We start from the raw sequence: 21,930 nt of genomic DNA, 5'->3' as shown, positions 1-21,930 counted from the left end.
TATAGCTATTTTTATAATCTATTCGATTTGAATCGAATCGAATTTAATATGGAACATTATGGATTGCATATTTAAATGATTAAATTAAATTAATTATTAAAGCAAATTAGAAATAATTATTAGGGCTGTCAAAAGATTAATCGCGATTAATCGCATCCAAAATAAAAGTTTGTGTTTACATAATATATGTGTGTGTACTCTGTTAATTATTATTTATATATAAATACACACACAAGCATGTATATATTTAAGAAAAAAATATTATTTTTATATATAAAACATTTATATTTATATATATTATATAAATGTATATACAGTATATACATGCAAATATTTCTTAAATATATACATGAATGTGTGTGTATTTATATATAAATAATAATTAACAGAGTACACACACATATATTATGTAAACACAAACTTTTATTTTGGATGCGATTAATCGCGATTAATCTTTTGACAGCCCTAATAATTATATAATTTTTTTTTGTTATTCTTTACATTTTAAGAAAAAATAACAATAAAATTGCTATTTTTATGATATGATTTATATGATACGATATATGACCTGATGATGCTGTCCACACAGTTGATCTGCTGGTATGACGGAATGTGTGTTTGTTTCCGGGCTTCTTGTAGAGACTGCTTCAGATGATCTCTAATTCCCAAATCCTGACTGCAGTTAGGATGAATGCCTGCGCCCGCCACTGATGGGAACAAATCAAATACAACTTCACTGGGTTTAAATCTTGTGCTCCTAAATGAAATGACACTTATTAATTGACCACATGTTTTCTGATCAAGTGGCTGCATATGGTATATTTAGTTTCACATCCACAAAGTGCTTCTATTTACGCTCAAACAAACAGAGATGATTGAGAGCCGATGTAGAAAAGACACATTGGGTCCAGACCTGCAGTGGCTTGTGCTGAAGATGTGAGCTTCCTCCGATACCCCGGCTGGCCCCAGTTTTTCACTTTATTGACATCAGCACAAAACTGCTGCAATGTCATCTACAAGACAGAAGATCCATCGTAAGGTCCCGCGAAACCAACATTGCTGTGTCAATATTTCATGCACTTTCAGACGTACTGGTTCTCTGTGCGAGTCCTCCCAGAGGTTTCCGTTACTGTCGCTGGATGACGCCACACTGATGTAGTGCTCGTGAGAGCCGTTACTCCCCAGACTGCCATAGCCACTCGATCCATTATTATGAACAGGCTGAGAGAAAGACAGATGTGATCAGAACGCAAACCAGGAGCTCAGATGTGCTTTAAAGGATTAGTTAACTTTTAAATAAACTTTTGCTGATAATTTACTCACCCCCATGTCATCCAAGATGTCCATGTCTTTCTTTCTAAAGTCGAAAAGAAATTAAGCTTTTGGATGAAAATATTCCAGGATCGTTCTCCATATAATGGACTTCAATGGGCTCCAAACGGTTCAAGGTCCAAATGACAGTTTCAGTGCAGCTTCAGAGGGCTTTAAACGATACCAGACGATGAATAAGGGCGAAATCTAGCCAAACCATCAGTTTCTGTGAGAAACTGAGCAGTATTTATGCAATTATTTTACCTCTTTTCAGACGAACGTGATCATCTCTGAGCTCCGCCATAACTTCCGCTAAGTGAGGTCAAAATATAGATGTATACGTAGATGCCTCATTAGCGCTTGCACGGATCAGTAGAATGAGGCATCTACGATCGATATCTATAACCAGGCTCATTTTTGACCTCACTTAGCGGAAGTTATGGTGGAGCTCAGAGATGATCACGTTCGTCTGATAAGAGGTAAAATAAAAGCATAAATACTGCTCAGTTTCTCGCAGAAACTGATTGTTTCGCTAGATTTCACCCTTATTCATCGTCTGGTATCATTTAAAGCCCTTTGAAGCTGCACTGAAACTGTCATTTGGAACTTGAAGGGTTTGGAGCCCATTGAAGTCCATTATATGGAGAACGATCCTGGAATGTTTTCATTAAAAACCTTCATTTCTTTTCGACTGCAGAAAGAAAGACATGGACATCTTTGATGACATGGGGGTGAGTAAATTATCAGCAAAAGTTTATTTAAAATTGAACTAATCCTTTAACACTGTTTTCATGCCACATATGTATCTTTTTTTAAATTAACTTTAATTTAAATGTTTTGAGTTTTCATTTGAATTATGTGCATTTGTCATTTTACTAGTGTTTGTTCTTATTAAATAATACTATTTAGCTATAATTTATTTTTACAGCAGCTTTAGTTTAAAGGGTTAGTTCACCCAAAAATGAAAATTCTGTCATGAATTACTCACCCTCATGTCGTTCGACACCCGTAAGACCTCCGTTCATCTTCAGAACACAAATGAAGATATTTTTGTTGAAAGCTGATGCTGAGAAAGGCTTCAGATAGGCCTCCATTGGCATTCAGTACATTTACACTCACAAGACCCATAAAAGGCACTAAAAACGTTGTTACAAAGTCCATCTCACCACAGTGGCTCTACAATAATTTTACGATGCGACGACAATAATTTTTGTGCGCAAAAAAAAAAATTTTTTTTTCTTTATCCACTTGTTCTTGTCTTCTGTGTGTGCCTCCACGACGCATGCGCGAGAATATGATGCAGATCCGGCGTTCGGACACATGACCCAGAAGTGATTTGTTTACAAGCAGAGGAAGACGCGCGTGTCTAAGCTGTTGAATTCTACATTGATCGTGCTTTAGGTCTCGGCGTAGTTGTCAAAATGGGGTTAAAGTGTGCATTTCATGGATTCCCGAACGCCGGCGCTACGTCATATTCTCGCGCATGCGTCGTGGAGACACACACGGAAGACAAGAAGAGGTTGAATAAAGTCATTATTTAGATTTTTTTTGCGCACAAAAACTATTGTCGTCGCATCATAAAATTATTGTAGAGCCACTGTGGTGAGATTGACTTTGTAACGACGTTTTTAGTGCCTTTTATGCGTCTTGGGAGTGTAAATGTACTGAATGCCAATGGAGGCCTGTGTGAAGCCTTTCTCAGCATCAGCTTTCAACAAAAATATCTTCATTTGTGTCTGAAGATGAACGGAGGACTTACGGGTGTCGGACAACATGAGGGTGAGTAATTAATGACAGAATTTTCATTTTTGGTTGAACTAAACCTTTAAGTTTATATAGTTTTTAGACTAACCGACATCATGATGGAGCGCTACCATCGTGATGCCACACCCCCCCGTTGCGAGTGTGACACACACTAATCCTAGTCTCTTCTATAGTTAACCTAAAAAACTTCGCAGGGATTGCTCTGTTAATTAAATTGAGAATATAACTAATGCATATATGCTATTTTAAATACTGTAGTCTATGCCAGAGACGTGACAGGCAGGCTACACAAATATTGATCTTGACATTTTTAGCCTCGTGTCTTTTTTATACGTGTCTTACACAGTACATTTAATTTAAAATATTTAATTTTGTACAAGAAAACAGTCCTTATTAATGAATTATTAGAAGCCTATTGTAGTGTCTCAGGGAATCTTGCTCATTGTCACATGGCTCTTCTGTGGCTTTACTACACTGAAGCGGCAGTTTCAGATAAACCCAGACTTCAGCCAACGTCAAATAACTTTTGTCTGGTGAATACTTTTAAAAGACAAATAGCCTTGGCCATAATTTCAAATCAAATGAACGAATAAAGGTGATTCTGATAACACACATTTAACACAGAAGAACAACAAATCAAGAACAAGATGTCCCCCCAATATCATCGTCCATCAAAATGTTTTACTGTTAACATTGTCAACTGCCAATTTAGGGGACATCGCACAACCCTAGAATGGCTGGTATTAGTTGCTTTATCTCAAACAGTTGTCCACAATTAGTTATTGACCAGCAAATATCAAGTTTGATTATGACTATTTTTCTTTTCCTTCAATCTTGCTCTAATGTACACTGATGGCAGGACATATGACAAGGATTGAACTCTTTAAGAGCACTATTCTTTGAAGACTGCTTTCATTTAACAGGTTTGACAGTAACAGACTACTGACTTTAGGCTTTAGTGGGTTTATTTGAACAGTTTTTACGTAATTTATGTAATCCGTTCCTCATAAAAAGCAATCCAAGCAAAGCTTTTCAGAAATGTTCAAAAGTTTGGCGTCAGTGAGATTTAAAAACAACAAAAACAAATCAAACTTTTATCTAGAAAAGACGCATTAAATTGATCATAAGTGACAGTAAAGACATTTATATTATTAGAAAAGATTTAGCACAACAGTTTTCAACATTGATAATAATCATAAATGTCTCTTGAGCAGCAAATCATCATTCATTATGATTTCTGAAGGATCATGTGACACTGAAGACTGGAGTAATGATGATAAATTCAGCTTTGATCACAGGAATAAATTACATTTAAAATAGAAAACATATATTAAAGAGCACCTATCATGGCATTTAAAATGTTCCAAATATTGTTTTAGAAGTCCCCAACAACAGTTTTGCATGCATGCAATGACAAAAAAGACTTTAGTTTTCTTATAATATGCATTTATTTTTACCTGTTTTGACAGCGATTCTCAAATGATTCCTTTAGTGATTCACTTTTCAAAACCCCGCCTTTACGTGACGCTAATCTGCGGTGATTGGTCCGATGACCCAGTCAGTTGTGATTGGTTTAGTCTGTGCAGATATTTTCGGAAACGGAACGCCCATCAAAGTCTTATAGTGACAGTAATTTGTTAATATGTGTCAGGAGTTATGAATATGAAAACCGCGTCGGTACTGTTTGATTGTAATATGAGCCTCAGCTGATCTCATTCATAAAAAAACTCCTCTATTCTCCTCACGAAGACTCGCGACAAATCAACATCCCTCAGGGCTTTTAGTTCAAAAGTGTGCAGATGAGGAGACATATTGATAGATTCTCATATGTCTGTGTCAAATTTCTAAACAGAGGAGTATTTTTTATTCAATACTTCCTCAAAATGGGCAGTTATAGCCTAATCATGAGCGATTGAGTCTCTTATGTGTTGTTTTCAATTCATACTGGCAGCCGGAGGGCGCTCTGTGCACATGTAATCCATATATGGTACAGACAGACGAAGAAGATACCATGTGCCATAATAGAAGTCCATAATAAAAGCTTCCTGAGATCGCGAAACATACATTTGACGACTAATAAACACACAATCGCGACGATGTATGGTTTGTCTTCAAGCCACTTCAGATCTTCAAGTCTTCAAATGCTCATCCTTGGGCAGATGAAAGAAGTTTGCTTTTGAGTGGCACTTCAGAACACAGCGTCTCGTCGCCATGATGTTTTCTAGTTTTCACTGGCGTCTTGGAGCGCAATAAGTGGGCGTATCGTATTCAAATAACTTGACAAGTTGACGTCATCTAGTCAGAGAAAAAGCTTCGGTCTTCTAACGATTCTTAAAAATGACTCCGAGTCGACTCTTACTTTTGAAAGAAAATAACTATATATACTGTGCACTGTCATATTTCAAGCTATCACAGGATGTTTTTGTTCACTTAGATCTATGTTACACACTACATGAAAGGTAAATTTCAAAATTCCATGATAGGTGCTCTTTAATATTTACTAGGGCTGGGTAAAAAATATCGATTAAAATCGAGAAATCGATTCTCACTTTTTCAAAACAATATCGATTCTTAAATTCCAAGAATCGATTAGTCTATTTTTTTTTACGAAATTCAAAAACATACATATCGTTTTGGCGCTGTGGTGTGAGATCGCTCTTGCTCAGCTCAGCTCGAGAGAAGCAGCAGCGCGGAGCAAACATGAACGGATCTTCTCTTCCGCCTTAATACCAGTAACAGCGCAAAATAAACACGAATGAGCTTCTGAAAGTGTGTTAAAAGATACAGGACAACTTACTGAAATCTGTATCATGTCACTTAGAATTGCTCAATCAGTGTTTCAACCGCAGAAAAATGCAAGTAAAACGGTTTACAAGTAAACAATGTCATGTCAGTTACCTCAGAAAAACCATATCCAGTGTCCATAAACTCATTAGTCAGCTAGAAAAATTAGCATTTTGCTAATTATATGCACCACATTACATAGGATATTCATTGTCAATGTTCTTAAATATTTAATAAATCTGGCAAGTTTTTATGACAGCCACCCTTTAAATGTTTATATTTCAAAAAAACTAATTGGAGTAGAATTATGATTATGTAATTGTAAAATTAATATTTTAACTTTATTATTATATATATATATATATATATATATATATATATATATATATATATATATAAAAAAAAAAACATTTTTTAGTGTAATTTAAGTGTTTGTATACAAATCAGTTAATTTTTACCTTCAATATTAGTAGGCTAATGTAGTATAAACTGACTCCCATAGTTTACAACATTAGTTCAGAAATTAATTTTCCTCAGGGGCGGTTCTAGGATTTCCATTTTAGGGGGGCTTAGCCCCCAGTGATGGTATTTTAGGGTCCAAATTGCGCTATTAACTAGTAGCTTACTAACATGCATATCCATAGGATGGCTGTTTATTAAAACTTATAAAGTAATACTTATAAAGCTCCCCCGAGAAAATGTTTATTTCTCTGATCTACATATGTGCATTTTACGATGTTCTGAAGGCCAAAAAATGAGATAACAGTAGCTTGAAAACCATGTCATTGGGCAGTAGATTATTTGTCTTTCTTATCTCCACATCTCTTTTTTCTCTGTTTTTATCTTGTCCAGTTTCTTCCCCTCCTAACGCTGAGCTTTAACTGATATAGTTTTTCCATTTTCGTCAGTGAAGAAAGTAAATATGGTTTACATATTAACATACTGACATTTAAATGTTTTATGAATACTTTTCTTAGACACGTTAATTTACTGTTTATTAAAGTTTTATGTTTATTAAATTAATTCACAAAATAAACACATTCATTACTAATTTTATGCCCAATACAGGCTGAAATAGCGGAGCTTCTTTTTATTTACTGAAGGCTACACATGGAATAATAATAATTTACAATATGTACACATTTATTATTAATCTTCTGCCTAATCTGAAGAAAACGGCTTTGTTAATATTTCTTGTTTGTTAATTACATTATGAATCACATTGGCCTATTTTCAATTCAAAATGGCGAAATTAGACAAAAGTGTATTCATTTGCCTGAATATTTTTGTCTTTGTTTAACATTTCTGACTTAAAGAAGCAGCTGTCTTAGCTTACATTTCTGTCACTTGATGTCGAGTCGCTCTGCTAAAATTCGCGCTCAGCCTCAGCAGCTTCTGTGAACATAAAGCCCGCCTACTCTGATTTGATTGGTTTTCTCAAATATTTTGACATTGACAAGCGGTGACAGACCAATGAGAGCTCAGATCAACACACACACATCTGCTTCTGACGTGCGCTCTGCTCGACGCCGCTGCGGATTGAAGAACGCGCTGATTAAAAGACGGGACGAAGCTGAAGCCTCTCGCCAGTTTCATATGCTTTAAAGGTTAATCACATATTTTTTAGGGGGGCTGGGGCAGAAGTTAGGGGGGGCTGAAGCCCCTCTATAAAGGGTCTAGAACCACCCCTGGTTTTCCTTGAGAAAATTTTCCATGTTTTATACCTGATACTTAACCAAAATAATCGATATTGAATTCAATCTAAAAGAATCGAAAGCTTGTGAATCGAAATCGAATCGAATTGTGAAATGTGTGTCAATACCCAGCCCTAATATTTACTGTATTTCAGATCAAATAAATGGAGCATTTTGGCTGTAAACCGGTTGTTTGTCTGATTCTCTTGTGGATTTAGTAGGGCCCTATGAAATCCGTTTTATTTTTTCCCAAATTCCATTTTATTTTTTCCCAAATTCCGTTTTTTCCGTTTTAATTTTTGGGAATTCAGTTTTTTTTACCCTTAACTATTATTTTAGTCGTAAAAAGAGTGTTTTTAATGTTAATATAATAGAACATAAAACATAAAATAGGAATGACCTTAAATTTATTGAGGTAACAAACATCACATTTACTTTTCAGGACAAATACTGCAACATAATACTGCACTCTAAGCACTTCAAGTCACAACTAGATATTAGTGCTGTGAATTGATAATAAAATAAAAAAAAGAATTAATCACATTTTTTTCTGTAATTAATCATGATTAATTGCAATTAAAAACATTGGAGTTTTTTATATTTTGATATTGTAATAATTTCAGTTACTCTCCAAATTAATTTAGAAACAATTTAAAGACAGTATATTTTAAATGTGTGTTGTAATGGCATCTTTTTATGAATGAAGGCCAGTATCACTGATATTAATGTCTATATGAAACATTGATGACGTTACATTACAGTATAACCGAAAGCTACCAATTTCAACATTTATTAGGCTTTAAAAAAACTTTTAACTTTTAATTTAATTGAACTTAAAACAATCTTTACATAAATCTCTTATAATAAATGTTATATTTGCCTGTGGCCTTCCCTCTCAGACATAGTCTACACAGAAATTGAATAAAGCTATCAACACCTTTCTTAACTGCATAAATAATAAGTGAAATATAGATTAATCATCATTAAAGCTACAATCTTCTGTTCCCGTTGTTCTTTGAACATTAATGACAGACATTATCAGTGCTACTGTCACTTTAAGAGCTACCTCAGCCAAACATGATGTGGATAATGCTGCCTTCACGTGCTTTCGGAAATTTGATGATTCCGACTTCTGAAGTCGTGATTACGAGCGCATTGCATTCAAGTTTCAAAATGTGAGGGCGTTCATGTGCAATGTTTACCTAGGAAACTTGTATATTACGATAATTCCGAGAGCACGTGAAGGCAACATAAGACGCGCTGACCCGCGCATCTCATTTCCTCTCAAGTTCATTTAAGGCATTATTTCCCATACAGTTCATTAAAGTGCATTAAAAACAAGGCAAAATACAGCAAGCACTCCCTGAGGGAACTGCTCGGCTCGGTACTGAGGGCTTATCGTTGAGTTTCTTAACTTTTTCGCCGACGAAAGCAGAGCCGTGGAGCCCCATACTTTCAGTGTTTTGAAGGAGGAGCTGAAATGACGGGAGGGGTTGTGTTGCCCAAATTTGCTTCCCCCGGTCTGCATTTCCCCAGACATACGTTCTTCTCCCACACAAAACCGCATTTCATTCCAAATATGTCAAATTCCGGGAAATTCCGCGTTAACAATAGATTCCGCGTTAATATGCCAATTCCGCGATTCCGTCCGCGATTCGGTGATCGCGGAAATCATAGGGCCCTAATTTAGTGATCTCTCACCTGCAGGAAGAGCTTGTAGATCATGGCTTGCAGCTCTTTAACTTCCTCACACATGATTGGCTGCTCAGCGTTACTCCGTGCAGCAAAAACATCCTCATTCAGAGGTCCACTACAGAGAAGACGCACATAAACAAGTGATGACGTATGTGCGAATGTGAATATTTGGATTCAGAAACAACTGGCACATTCATGAGGCGGCGCTTACGTGCAAACTTTGTGCCTGCCGATGATGAAGGCCACCTTCCGGCTCCAAGGGTTGATGAAGCTGGACCAGCTGGAGTCCAGGGTGACATAGTCGCCGTTCTGACACCGGAACCGGATGGGCGAGTGTTCAAACGGAGGCTGGCCTGCGTACTTCAGAACTGAGGGGATCATGACAACTTTTATTAGGACCGTATAACAAGATTAAAATCTTACAAAGCACTAAATGGTTTGGCTCCTCAGTACTTGAGCGAGCTCTGAGCGCACTATAGTCCTTCACGTCTATTGCCATCTCAAAATTCTGGCCAGTTGATAACACCTAGAATATCGAAATCAACTGCCGGCGGGAGATCCTTTTCCCATTTAGCACCCAAACTCTGGAATAGTCTTCCTAGCCTAGTTCGGGGAGCAGACACTAAATGTGTAAACTAAATCTAGACTAAAAACGCATCTCTTTAACCTGGCATACACATAACACATGATCATTTCTATTATTCAAATCAGTTAAAGGGTTAGTTCACCCAAAACATTTAATTCTGTCATTATTTACTCACCCTCATGTCGTTCCAAAAGGGAACAAAAATTAAGATATTTTATGAAGCGACGAGAATACTTTTTGTGCACTAAAAACTAAAATAACGACTTTATTCCACAATTTCTTCTAGCCTGTGTCAGACTCTTAAAACAGCGTTTTGAATAGTTGAATAAAGTCGCTATTTTTGTTTGTTGAAATTGTTTTCAAAAATGAAAATTACCCCATGATTTAATTCAAGCCATTCTAGGTGTATATGACATTCATATTTCAGACGAATACAGTTATATTAAAACATGTCCTGGCTAGTTGAATAAAGTCGCTATTTTTGTTTGTTTTTTGCACACATAAAGTATTCTCGTCACTTCATAACATTAAGGTTGAACCACTGGAGTCACATGGACGATTTTAACAATGCCTTTAATACCTTTCTGGGCCTAGAAAGTGGTAATTAAAGCGATAGTTCACACAAAACTGAAAATTACCCCATGATTTAATTCAAGCCATCCTAGGTGTATATGACATTCATCTTTCAGACGAATACAATCTGAGTTATATTAAAACATGTCCTGGCTCTTCAAAGCTTTATAATGCCAGCCCAAAATTTGAAAACCATAAAAGTGCATCTATCCATTATAAAAGTGCATCTATCCATTATAAAAGTGCATCTATCCATTATAAAAGTGCATCCATCCATTATAAAAGTGCATCTATCCATCATAAAAATGCATCCATCCATTATAAAAGTGCACCTATCCATTATAAAAGTGCATCTATCCATCATAAAAGTGCATCTATCCATTATAAAAGTGCATCTATCCATCATAAAAGTGCATCTATCCATTATAAAAGTGCATCTATCCATCATAAAAGTGCATCTATCCATCATAAAAATGCATCCATCCATTATAAAAGTGCATCTATCCATTATAAAAGTGCATCCATCCATCATAAAAGTGCATCTATCCTAGGGGTGCACCGATCCGATATTAGGATCGGATATCGGCCGCGATACTGACAAAATAGCTGGATCGGGGATCGGAAAAATGAACAGATCCACAAGCCGATCCAGGTGTTTTTTTCCGTCGCAGCAGAACCTACGTCATTCGTCAGCTTCACGTGTGTCGCATGCTAGAAGAGAGTCGGCTGTGTGGAGGAGATATTTCACGCTTGCCACGCCAACTAGTTCGTCGCTGTTTCGAGGGTATTACTGCAAAGTCAGGGTCTTTCCTGCATTGACATTTTTTTGACGGCCAAAGCCTAATTTGATGAGTTATTGTGATTTACGAGTGATGTAGAACAGATGCTGCGCTTGTGACTGAGTGACAGAGAGACCGATCTGAGAGCTCCTCCCCCGCGCGCGCTCTCTGGGTCTTCAAAATAATCAGTGTTCGCTCTCATATTTCACATATTAATCCAAATCAAAAGCTCGGAAGACCGAAACCATGTTGCACGTGACACATTCGGACAATGTTGTCCTTGAATTATCACTGGGTGTGAATTGCGCTCAAAAAACATTGACTCTTCTCTGACCAGCTGACATAAAGCATACTTTCAATAAGCGGGAGACAAATTATATCCAGTTATGAAGTGTTTTCTGTGTGTTGACATCTTTCGCGATGTTCTAACAGACGGGATTCGCACACAACGCGTCTGCTAATGTCAGATTCGTGACCTAATGACTCCTTTGAACCGAATCATTTTAACGACTGGTTAGAACAACTGATCTGTCCAACACTGAACTCATGAACTCAGTTTATTAATTTACTCAGAACGCATCTGAAATGAGAACACAAGTGTGCTTACCCATTTTAGCAAGAGTGGGTAGTAAGAATTATTTTTAATTATCAACAGTATTTCATCTTATTTCTGTTGACAATGTGTAGTAAAATAAATAGGCCTAGCCTACAATCATTTAATCTGGAGTGAGGTGAAACCAGAACAAAGTTGTTATTAGCTAGCTGAAAATTTTTATTAAATTGCATATGGCAGAAAATTAGACTATTTGTTAATTTGTAATGCTACTTTTTAATATTGATATGATTATATACCAAAACAATTATCTGTAGTGTAAAAAATGTTTGGTAACTGTCAGATTACTATTGTATGTTTGACCAATACACTGTTTTTTTGTTTCCACTGCTACATTTTATTTATTTAAAGAAGTTAGATTACATTCTATTTTAGATTTGAATGCACAATTGTTTTTTAAATAAATAAGAATTCAACACCTTACATACATCTGTTATTTTGTCTTAGTTATGTTTAGTTAGTAAAGTCTGGTGCCTTTTGTCTCTTCAAGGAAGGTATAAGGTGGAAGATATACAGTTTATTATTAATTCAACAATATATCGGATCGGTATCGGGTATCGACAGATACACAAAGCCCAGGCATCGGTATCGGTATCGGGACTGAAAAAGTCGGATCGGTGCACCCCTAATCTATCCATTATAAAAGTGCATCTATCCATCATAAAAGTGCATCTATCCATCATAAAAGTGCATCTATCCATCATAAAAGTGCATCCATCCATTCTAAAAGTGCATCTATCCATCATAAAAGTGCATCTATCCATTCTAAAAGTGCATCTATCCATTATAAAAGTGCATCTATCCATTATAAAAGTGCATCTATCCATTATAAAAGTGCATCTATCCATCATAAAAATGCATCCATCCATTATAAAAGTGCATCTATCCATCATAAAAGTGCATCCATCCATTATAAAAGTGCATCTATCCATCATAAAAGTGCATCCATCCATTATAAAAGTGCATCTATCCATTATAAAAGTGCATCTATCCATCATAAAAATGCATCCATCCATTATAAAAGTGCATCTATCCATTATAAAAGTGCATCTATCCATCATAAAAGTGCATCTATCCATTATAAAAGTGCATCTATCCATTATAAAAGTGCATCTATCCATTATAAAAGTGCATCTATCCATCATAAAAGTGCATCTATCCATTATAAAAGTGCATCTATCCATTATAAAAGTGGATCTATCCATCATAAAAGTGCATCCATCCATCATAAAAGTGCATCTATCCATTATAAAAGTGCATCTATCCATCATAAAAGTGCATCTATCCATTCTAAAAGTGCATCTATCCATTATAAAAGTGCATCTATCTATCTATCATAAAAGTGCATCCATCCATCCTAAAAGTGCATCTATCCATCATAAAAGTGCATCTATCCATCATAAAAGAGCATCCATCCATCAAAAAAGTGCATCCATCCATCATAAAAGTGCATCTATCCATTATAAAAGTGCATCTATCCATCATAAAAATGCATCTATCCATTATAAAAGTGGATCTATCCATCATAAAAGTGGATCTATCCATCATAAAAGTGCATCCATCCATCCATCATAAAAGTGCATCTATCCATTATAAAAGTGCATCTATCCATCATAAAAGTGCATCTATCCATCATAAAAGTGCATCTATCCATCATAAAAGTGGATCTATCCATCATAAAAGTGCATCCATCCATCATAAAAGTGCATCCATCCATCATAAAAGTGCATCTATCCATTATAAAAGTGCATCTATCCATCATAAAAGTGCATCCATCCATCATAAAAGTGCATCTATCCATTATAAAAGTGCATCTATCCATCATAAAAGTGCATCTATCCATTATAAAAGTGCATCTATCCATCATAAAAGTGCATCTATCCATTATAAAAGTGCACCTATCCATTATAAAAGTGCATCTATCCATCATAAAAGTGCATCTATCCATCATAAAAGTGCATCTATCCATCATAAAAGTGCATCTATCCATTATAAAAGTGCATCTATCCATCATAAAAGTGCATCCATCCATCATAAAAGTGCATCTATCCATTATAAAAGTGCATCTATCCATCATAAAAGTGCATCTATCCATTATAAAAGTGCATCCATCCATCATAAAAGTGCATCTATCCATTATAAAAGTGCACCTATCCATCATAAAAGTGCATCTATCCATTATAAAAGTGCATCTATCCATCATAAAAGTGCATCCATCCATCATAAAAGTGCATCTATCCATTATAAAAGTGCATCTATCCATCATAAAAGTGCATCTATCCATTATAAAAGTGCATCTATCCATCATAAAAGTGCATCTATCCATTATAAAAGTGCATCTATCCATTATAAAAGTGCATCTATCCATTATAAAAGTGCATCTATCCATCATAAGTGCATCTATCCATTATAAAAGTGCATCTATCCATCATAAAAGTGCATCTATCCATTATAAAAGTGCATCCATCCATTATAAAAGTGCATCTATCCATCATAAGTGCATCTATCCATTATAAAAGTGCATCTATCCATCATAAAAGTGCATCTATCCATTATAAAAGTGCATCTATCCATTATAAAAGTGCATCTTTCCATCATAAAAGTGCATCTATCCATTATAAAAGTGCATCTATCCATTATAAAAGTGCATCTATCCATTATAAAAGTGCATCTATCCATTATAAAAGTGCATCTATCCATTATAAAAGTGCATCTATCCATCATAAAAGTGCATCTATCCATTATAAAAGTGCATCTATCCATTATAAAAGTGCATCTATCCATTATAAAAGTGCATCTATCCATCATAAAAGTGCTCCACACGGCTCAGGGGGTTAATAAAGGCCTTCTGAAGTGAATCGATGGGTTTGTGTAGGAAAAATATCCATATTTAACACATTATAAAGTAAAATATCTAGCTTCCGGCGGACCGTATTATTCAATTTACGGAAAAAGTGTAACTGGCACGACGATGACGTCGGACGTAGCGTAAGCGATTCGAACTGTGAGAGGCGTTACACTTTCTTCGTAAGTTGAATACGGAAGGCAGTCCACCCGAAGCAAAACCCAACAAAAAACACATCGATTCGCTTCAGAAGGCCTTTAATCCACCCCCGTATGGATTACTTTTATAATCCACTTTTAATATAACTCAGATGGTATTCGTCTGAAAGAAGAATGTCATATACACCTAGGATGACTTGAGGGAGAGTAAATCATGGGGTAATTTTCATTTTTGGGTGAACTATCCCTTTAAATTGCTGTCAATGGAGGGAGGGGTCAGCCGATTTCATCAAAAATATCTTCATTTGTGCTCTGAAGATGAACGAAGGTCTTACGGGTTTGGAACGACATGAGGGTGAGGAATTTTCATTTTTGGGTGAACTATCCCTTTAAATGATTGCATAAATTAGGTCAACTGGAACCGGGAACACTTCCTATAAGAAGAATGGCATCTACACTAATATGAGTCTGTCTGTCTCATCCTTATCCCGAGGTTACCGTAGTCAGCCGGATCCGCTCCGTATCCAGATCAGATGGTGGACCTGCACCTAGACACGACCAAAACGCAGCCCTGAATGCCAGCAGAGGCCGTGTCTACTAGACAATCCCCTGAGAAGGCCTCGGCGACAGATCCTCAGCACAGACCCTACGGCCAGCTTCAGCTCCAAACCGGCACGGGGAATCGATCTTCAAGCAAAAGGAACTGGATGAATATTTGAATGCTACTGATCCTGATCTGAATTCTGTGATGCAGCCTGAATCATAATCACACCGTGTTCGTTCGTTGGCCAGAGGAGAACCGAGCGACTGGTTTCTCCCAAGGTTTGGGTTCCTTTCCACTGTTGCCTCTGGCTTGCTTAGTCGGGGACACTTAATATTCAACAATATTATTGATCTGACGCTGAACTGAGCTGGATGACGACATCGCTGATTTATAGATTAAATGAACTGATATAATAACTGATGATCTTTACAACGGAACTGAATCAACACTGAAATGACTTCAGCTCAACAGCAGCCGAAATGCATCCTTTTCCAAAACTATCCCTGTAAAGCTTCTTTGAAACGATGTGTATTGTATAAAGCGCTGTATAAACAAAGGGGACCTGACAAGACTGATAAAGGCTTCCAAATGTAGAAAAGTCATAATGGACGTACTTTTGCGATGCATGGCCAGCATGAGCAGGCGATCGTCTGGATGGAGGCAGGTCAGGATGGAGGTACCGATCAGGTCCTGAGGGAGGTATCCGAGCAAAGGCACCGCACTGCACACACACACACACACACACACACACACACACACACACACACACACACACACACACACACACACACACACACACACACACACACACACACACACACACACACACACACACACACACACACACACACACACACACACACACACACACACACACACACACACACACACACACACACACACACACACACACACACACACACACACAAGGATTAATTTCACAGTAACAAGTTTACAACAGAAAATTGCATTTATTTCGAGACTTCGCTTCTAAAATGCTGTTCCTGTGCAACTGATGAAGTCTCATGCTTTAGACTTTAATTCCAGCACACAGAGTAACAAGATACTGAACTCATGTGGTCAACAAAGCTGAGATACTTCACAGCCGTGCTGTTATATAAGGCCTAACAAACCACCTGATCATCACTGCAATAAGCCCTGATGTGAAGCTGCTGACTCCACATCATCTGTTTATGTGAGAAGCAGCCGCATTAGAAGCTGGAAACGTACCACTACTTACCAAATTAATACATGGACAGATATTTTGATTAAAGGTCCCATGGCATGGATTTTTTATTTTATTTTATAATGTATTCTGAGGTGTGCTTATATTGTTAGTATGATTTTTACATCATAAAATGTCATAATTTAGAAATAAAAGGCATTTTTTCTATACTGCTGTTTGCCCTCTGGCTGAATGCCCTGTTTAAAGGGGCGTGTCTGCTGTGAGACTTCAGTAAAAACGCCCACTGTTGTGATTGGCTGACATCTTTGCATTTGAAATGAGCAGAGGGGGCGTGGTTTAACGAGGTCTACGAGGCACAAGGCTGTGCCAGAGAGACGGATGTCACTTCACATCTGTTCTCTCAGCACATCTAAGTTCAGTGAACTGTTGTAGTTATTAGCATATACTTTAGGTTATTAGTTTATTTCTAGTCGGAGGGACTGTCACTCATTTCAGAAAGTTAGTAACTTTAGTAAATGATGGATCAGCGCCGACTCAAGACACGAACCGTTTAGAACGATTCAGCCCGATTTGGTGAACTGATTCGATTCTCTGGGTGGAAGAAAGGGAGGTAACTGTTCCTGTTATGATGTCATAACAGCAAAAATTCAAGATCAGCTCGTTTGGGCTGTCATTTTCTCAAAAGCAGAGAAAGACAGCCAGAACTCGGTTTACACCGATCAAAATTTCTAGCCACTTGGGGACAATATTCAGGCTAGGGGAACTCATATTAATGTTGAAAAACCTCATAAAGTGAAAATGTCATGCCATGGGACCTTTAAAGCCTAAATTATTATTATTCAGTTATTAACTTAAAGCTTCTGCCAAGAAAAATCTATACATTATAAACAAGACAAGCACTGCGATCATTGTGCAATATTATTATTATGTATAATAATAACAATAATAACTCAAATAATACATTTAATAATACAATGCTCCACTTTTCTCCACACAGCATATTATCATCAAATAATAATAATATACATTATCAACAAGAAAAACACTGCAAAAATTATACATATTTTTTAAATTAATAATATGTATTTATATGTATAATAATAATAATTACTCAAATAATAACAATAAAAAAATGCTGCTCCGCTTTACTGTATGCAGCATATCATCAAATATAAACATTTATAATAATAATATTACAGAGCATATTATTTCAAATACTACTACTACTACTACAAATAATTTAATCAGCTAATAATAATATTATTAATAATAATAATAATAATAATGTGCTCCGCTTTACTCTGCTTAACATATTTTCAAATAATTGTGCAATATTATTATGATGTATAATAACTCTAATAATAATAGTACATTGCTCTGCTTTTCTCCACACACCATATTATCATCAAATAATAATATTATACATTATCAACAAGAAAAACACTACAAAAATTATACATTTTTTTAATCAATAATATGTATTTATATGTATAATAATAATAATAATAATAATAATAATTACTAAAATAATAACAATAAAAAAATGCTGCTCCGCTTTTCTCCATGCAGCATATCATCAAATAAAAAAAATTAATAATAATATTACAGAGCATATTTCAAATACTACTACTCCTACTACTACAAATAATAATTTGATCAGCTAATGAAAATGATAATAATAATAATAATAATAATAATAATGTGCTCCGCTTTACTCTGCTCAACATATTTTCAAATAATTGTGCAATATTATTATTACGACGTATAATAACTCTAATAATAACTCTAATAATAATAGTACATTGCTCCGCTTTTCTCCACACAGCATATCATCAAATAATAATATTATACATTATCAACAAGAAAAACACTGCAAAACGTATACAATATTATTATGCAATAATTTTTTTCAAATAATAATAATAATGTGCTCAGCTTTACTCTGCTTAACATATAATTTTCAAATAACAATAATATTAATAATAACAATGATAACACTTTGCAATAAGGTTTCATTAGTTAATACACTTCTACAGCATTTATTCATCTTAGTAAATATTAATTTCAACATTTACTAATACATTATTAAAATCAAAAGTTGTATGTTAACATAAGTTAATGCACTGTGAACTAACATAAACAAACCACGAACAGCTGGATTTTTATGAACATTAAAAAAGATGAATAAATACTGTAACAAATGTATTGCTCAAAATACATTAACTAATGTTAACTAATGAAACCTTATTGGAAAGGGTTACCTTAAAAATAAATAAAAAATAATATTACATAGCATATTTTCAAACAATAATACTATTACTACTTCTACTACTACTAATAATAATAATAATTATTCATATTATTAGCCTTATTATTGGAAAATAATATGCAGTGCAAAAAGAAATGATTATTATTAATATATTATTTGAACACAACCATTCATCAATGCTGCGGATTCCTTTAGTTTGGCATTTTGAATGAGAGTCCACTCACCGGTCATCCACCTCTAGAAACACACAGCCTGGAGAATGAGTGGTGCTGAATATGCGCTTGTCCATGGGAATGCGAGGGGCTGGAGACAAACAAACCCACATCATGATTATTAGAGCAGAATTAAACTGACAACGTATTGAGGTCAGGCGACAGCCGAGTAGCATACGACGGGTTCAGAGTGTGCGGAGGTGAAAGGTCAAAGGCCCGTACCCTCATATCCTGAGATGATGCGTTCAGCGAGGGCCAGGCAGCACGGCTCTTCCTCTCCACTCAATCCCTGAAGCTTCAGCAGGTACGGAGTGATCCGGAAAGGACAATAACGCATTTCTCCATCTCTATCTTTCCCTCCTCTGGTGACACACACACACACACACACACAGGCATTAAAAGACACTTAATATTCAGTGATAGTACCAATTTGGCTGCACTGACTGGATCAGAACTGTCTGAACTATTGTCTTTTAGAGCTGCTGTACAGCTGAAACTGTTTCATAACTAAAGACGACATAATGAGACACACCAGATGAGAACGAGTAATAATGCTGCATAAAGCACAATTAAAATGTCATCAGGAAGCCGTGATAAATAAAGACTGACCTGATCCGACAGAAGAAGGACTTGACCTGGGCACATTTAAACAGAGCCGCCGCTACGGAGAGACAAAAACATGATATTATTATGAGCTGAATTCATCCAAGCTGTTATTTGTATGATTAAAAAGACACACTTTAAAGGTGGGTATTTCAAAAATGCTTTAGAAAAGTGTCTCGGGTCGAGTACCCAAACAAACTGATAGCCAATCAGCAGTAAGGGGGCGTGTCTACTGATGACAGGGAGAAGAGAGCGCTATTATTCAAAACACACGACACGACGGACATTAGCCGAGCGATGACAGAAAGAGAGAGATGGCATGTGGAAGATGTGTGTGGAACAAGAGAAGGCTTACGATCAGCTTTCCAGCGCTCGAGGAGTGAGCGTTGCTTTATTTCTTCTTTATTGGCGAGTAACATTGATCTTGTTTTGTTTCACAGAACTAATATATGCTGGCTTTTGCTTGAATATGCTCATGTGTCATGTTTGCTTGTTTGTCCATTTGCGATCGTATCGTCGTTCACTTCAGCGTTTATTTCCACACCGGATAAGCCTGGAGCGTCTAAACCTCCTCACTGTGTGTGTCAAGCCTCAGCTCGCAGTGTCCGAACAGTACGATAATAAACTCCTCATATATGTTTGTTTCCTTTGGTTCCTCTTTTAGTGATCGATATAACCCGCTAATCTGGTCATAATTGACCGTTCGCAAAGACCCGCCCCCTTTAGTTACTGTTGCTATTAGGGGTGGGAATCTTAAGGCACTTAACGATTTGATCGGATTCTGGGAGTAACGAGCCGATTCCCAAAACGATTCTTAACAGACATTTTTGGTAAATAATTATCCTGCTGTGCAAATACATGAACTTTACATTTTAACCAAAATTGGAGCTAATATGAGTTTTGTTTTTAGTTAAAATATCTGTTTGACATTAAAAATGATTATGAAGATTTCTTTCAATACTTTTATTTTATTAACAAAGTTATATTCAAGATTAACAAGCTCTGAATGAAACATGGTAAGCCATATATACAATTGCAAAGAACAATCATTAAGAATGAAAAATTGTCACACTTGTAAATTGAGAACATTTTAGCAAAAAATGTCTTTAAAGCAAAAAAAGAGTTTACTTTGGTTAGAGCCACAAAAAATATTTCAAACATAGGCTAATGCAGAAGAAAAACAACTTTAGCGCTCGCTGAGAAGCCAAATTCAGTGTGTGCGCAAAACATCTCACATGAGGAAACCTGCCGAGCTACAACAGTCACGAGACATTTAACCAATCACTCGCCAAAACGAAGCCTTTGTTCTGAATTTTACATTCGTTTGAAACATTGTGCAGTAGTTCAGCAATATTCCATAAGTCATTCCAAAAATGATGCCACGGATGTTGGTTTATGTCCCGGCCACCGCATCGGAGACACAGGAGTGTTATTAAGCATTAACGGCAAGGAAAGCGCCGTATAGCCGACTTGAGCACCACTTCGTTATTTTGGCTCAGAATTTCGTTTGTTGGAAATATGAACTTAAAGGGTTAGTTCACCCAAAAATGAAAATTCTGTCATTAATTACTCACCCTTGTGTCGTTCGACACCCGTAAGACCTCCATTCATCTTCAGAACACAAATGAAGATATTTGTGTTGAAAGCTGATGCTGAGAAAGGCTTCAGATAGGCCTCCATTGGCATTCAGTACATTTACACTCCCAAGACCCATAAAAGGCACTAAAAACCAGGGCTCTGAACCGGTTCAAGGAACGAAAACGAAAACCGGAAACGAACGGAATTTTAAGAGGAACAAAAACGAAAACGAAATCAAAATCAATTTGAATCGTTCTGAACAGAAACGTTAATTTGAAATTACCATTAACCGGTTAATAACGTTATTTTATCGTTCTCTTTAATATTTTTATTTGGCAGTGACCAATCATGAATTGAGTTACAGCATGTGACGTGGACGGATCAAGCGTGAGTGAAATGCCTGCGGACCACCAGTCATCTATGAATCTACCGTCAGTATGAGCGCGCATTTTCATGCCTCAAGTACATTTCTTTCCCCGCTGAGGTCATCAATGAAAGCGCAGGTATTGGAGGACATTCTTTTCGAACGTTTAAATAAGCAGTTCGGATTTTAAGCTCAAATAGACTGATTTAGGCTAGTTTGTGGATTTTGTTTAAGCCCATCCAAGTAGGCTACTAGCATCTATCAAACATTTTTCCTATAGTCTTTCAGATTGCCAATACAGGACAGGTCAATGTTTTCTATATAGAAGGTTGATGCTTCGTATTAAATGGTATGTTATATTGCATTAAATGA

General features: G+C 36.2%; 1 protein-coding gene across 1 annotated transcript in view; it reads right to left on the bottom strand.

Annotated features, from left to right (window-relative positions):
- Positions 1-21,930, bottom strand: part of per3 (period circadian clock 3) — a 64,206-nt gene that overhangs the window by 18,706 nt on the left and 23,570 nt on the right. The window contains exons 7-15 of the mRNA XM_079844276.1: positions 19,623-19,674; positions 19,236-19,375; positions 19,026-19,104; positions 15,961-16,067; positions 9,460-9,616; positions 9,255-9,363; positions 1,093-1,221; positions 914-1,013; positions 569-707 (exon numbers count right to left, since the gene is read on the bottom strand). Of these exons, the coding sequence (XP_079700402.1) occupies positions 569-707; positions 914-1,013; positions 1,093-1,221; positions 9,255-9,363; positions 9,460-9,616; positions 15,961-16,067; positions 19,026-19,104; positions 19,236-19,375; positions 19,623-19,674 (1,012 nt within the window). The remainder of the gene's footprint in view (positions 1-568; positions 708-913; positions 1,014-1,092; positions 1,222-9,254; positions 9,364-9,459; positions 9,617-15,960; positions 16,068-19,025; positions 19,105-19,235; positions 19,376-19,622; positions 19,675-21,930) is intronic.

This window comes from Gobio gobio (genome assembly GCF_949357685.1).
Source record: "Gobio gobio genome assembly, chromosome: 19".
NCBI classification, from domain to species: domain Eukaryota; kingdom Metazoa; phylum Chordata; class Actinopteri; order Cypriniformes; family Gobionidae; genus Gobio; species Gobio gobio.
This window is presented reverse-complemented; position numbering and strand designations above follow the sequence as displayed.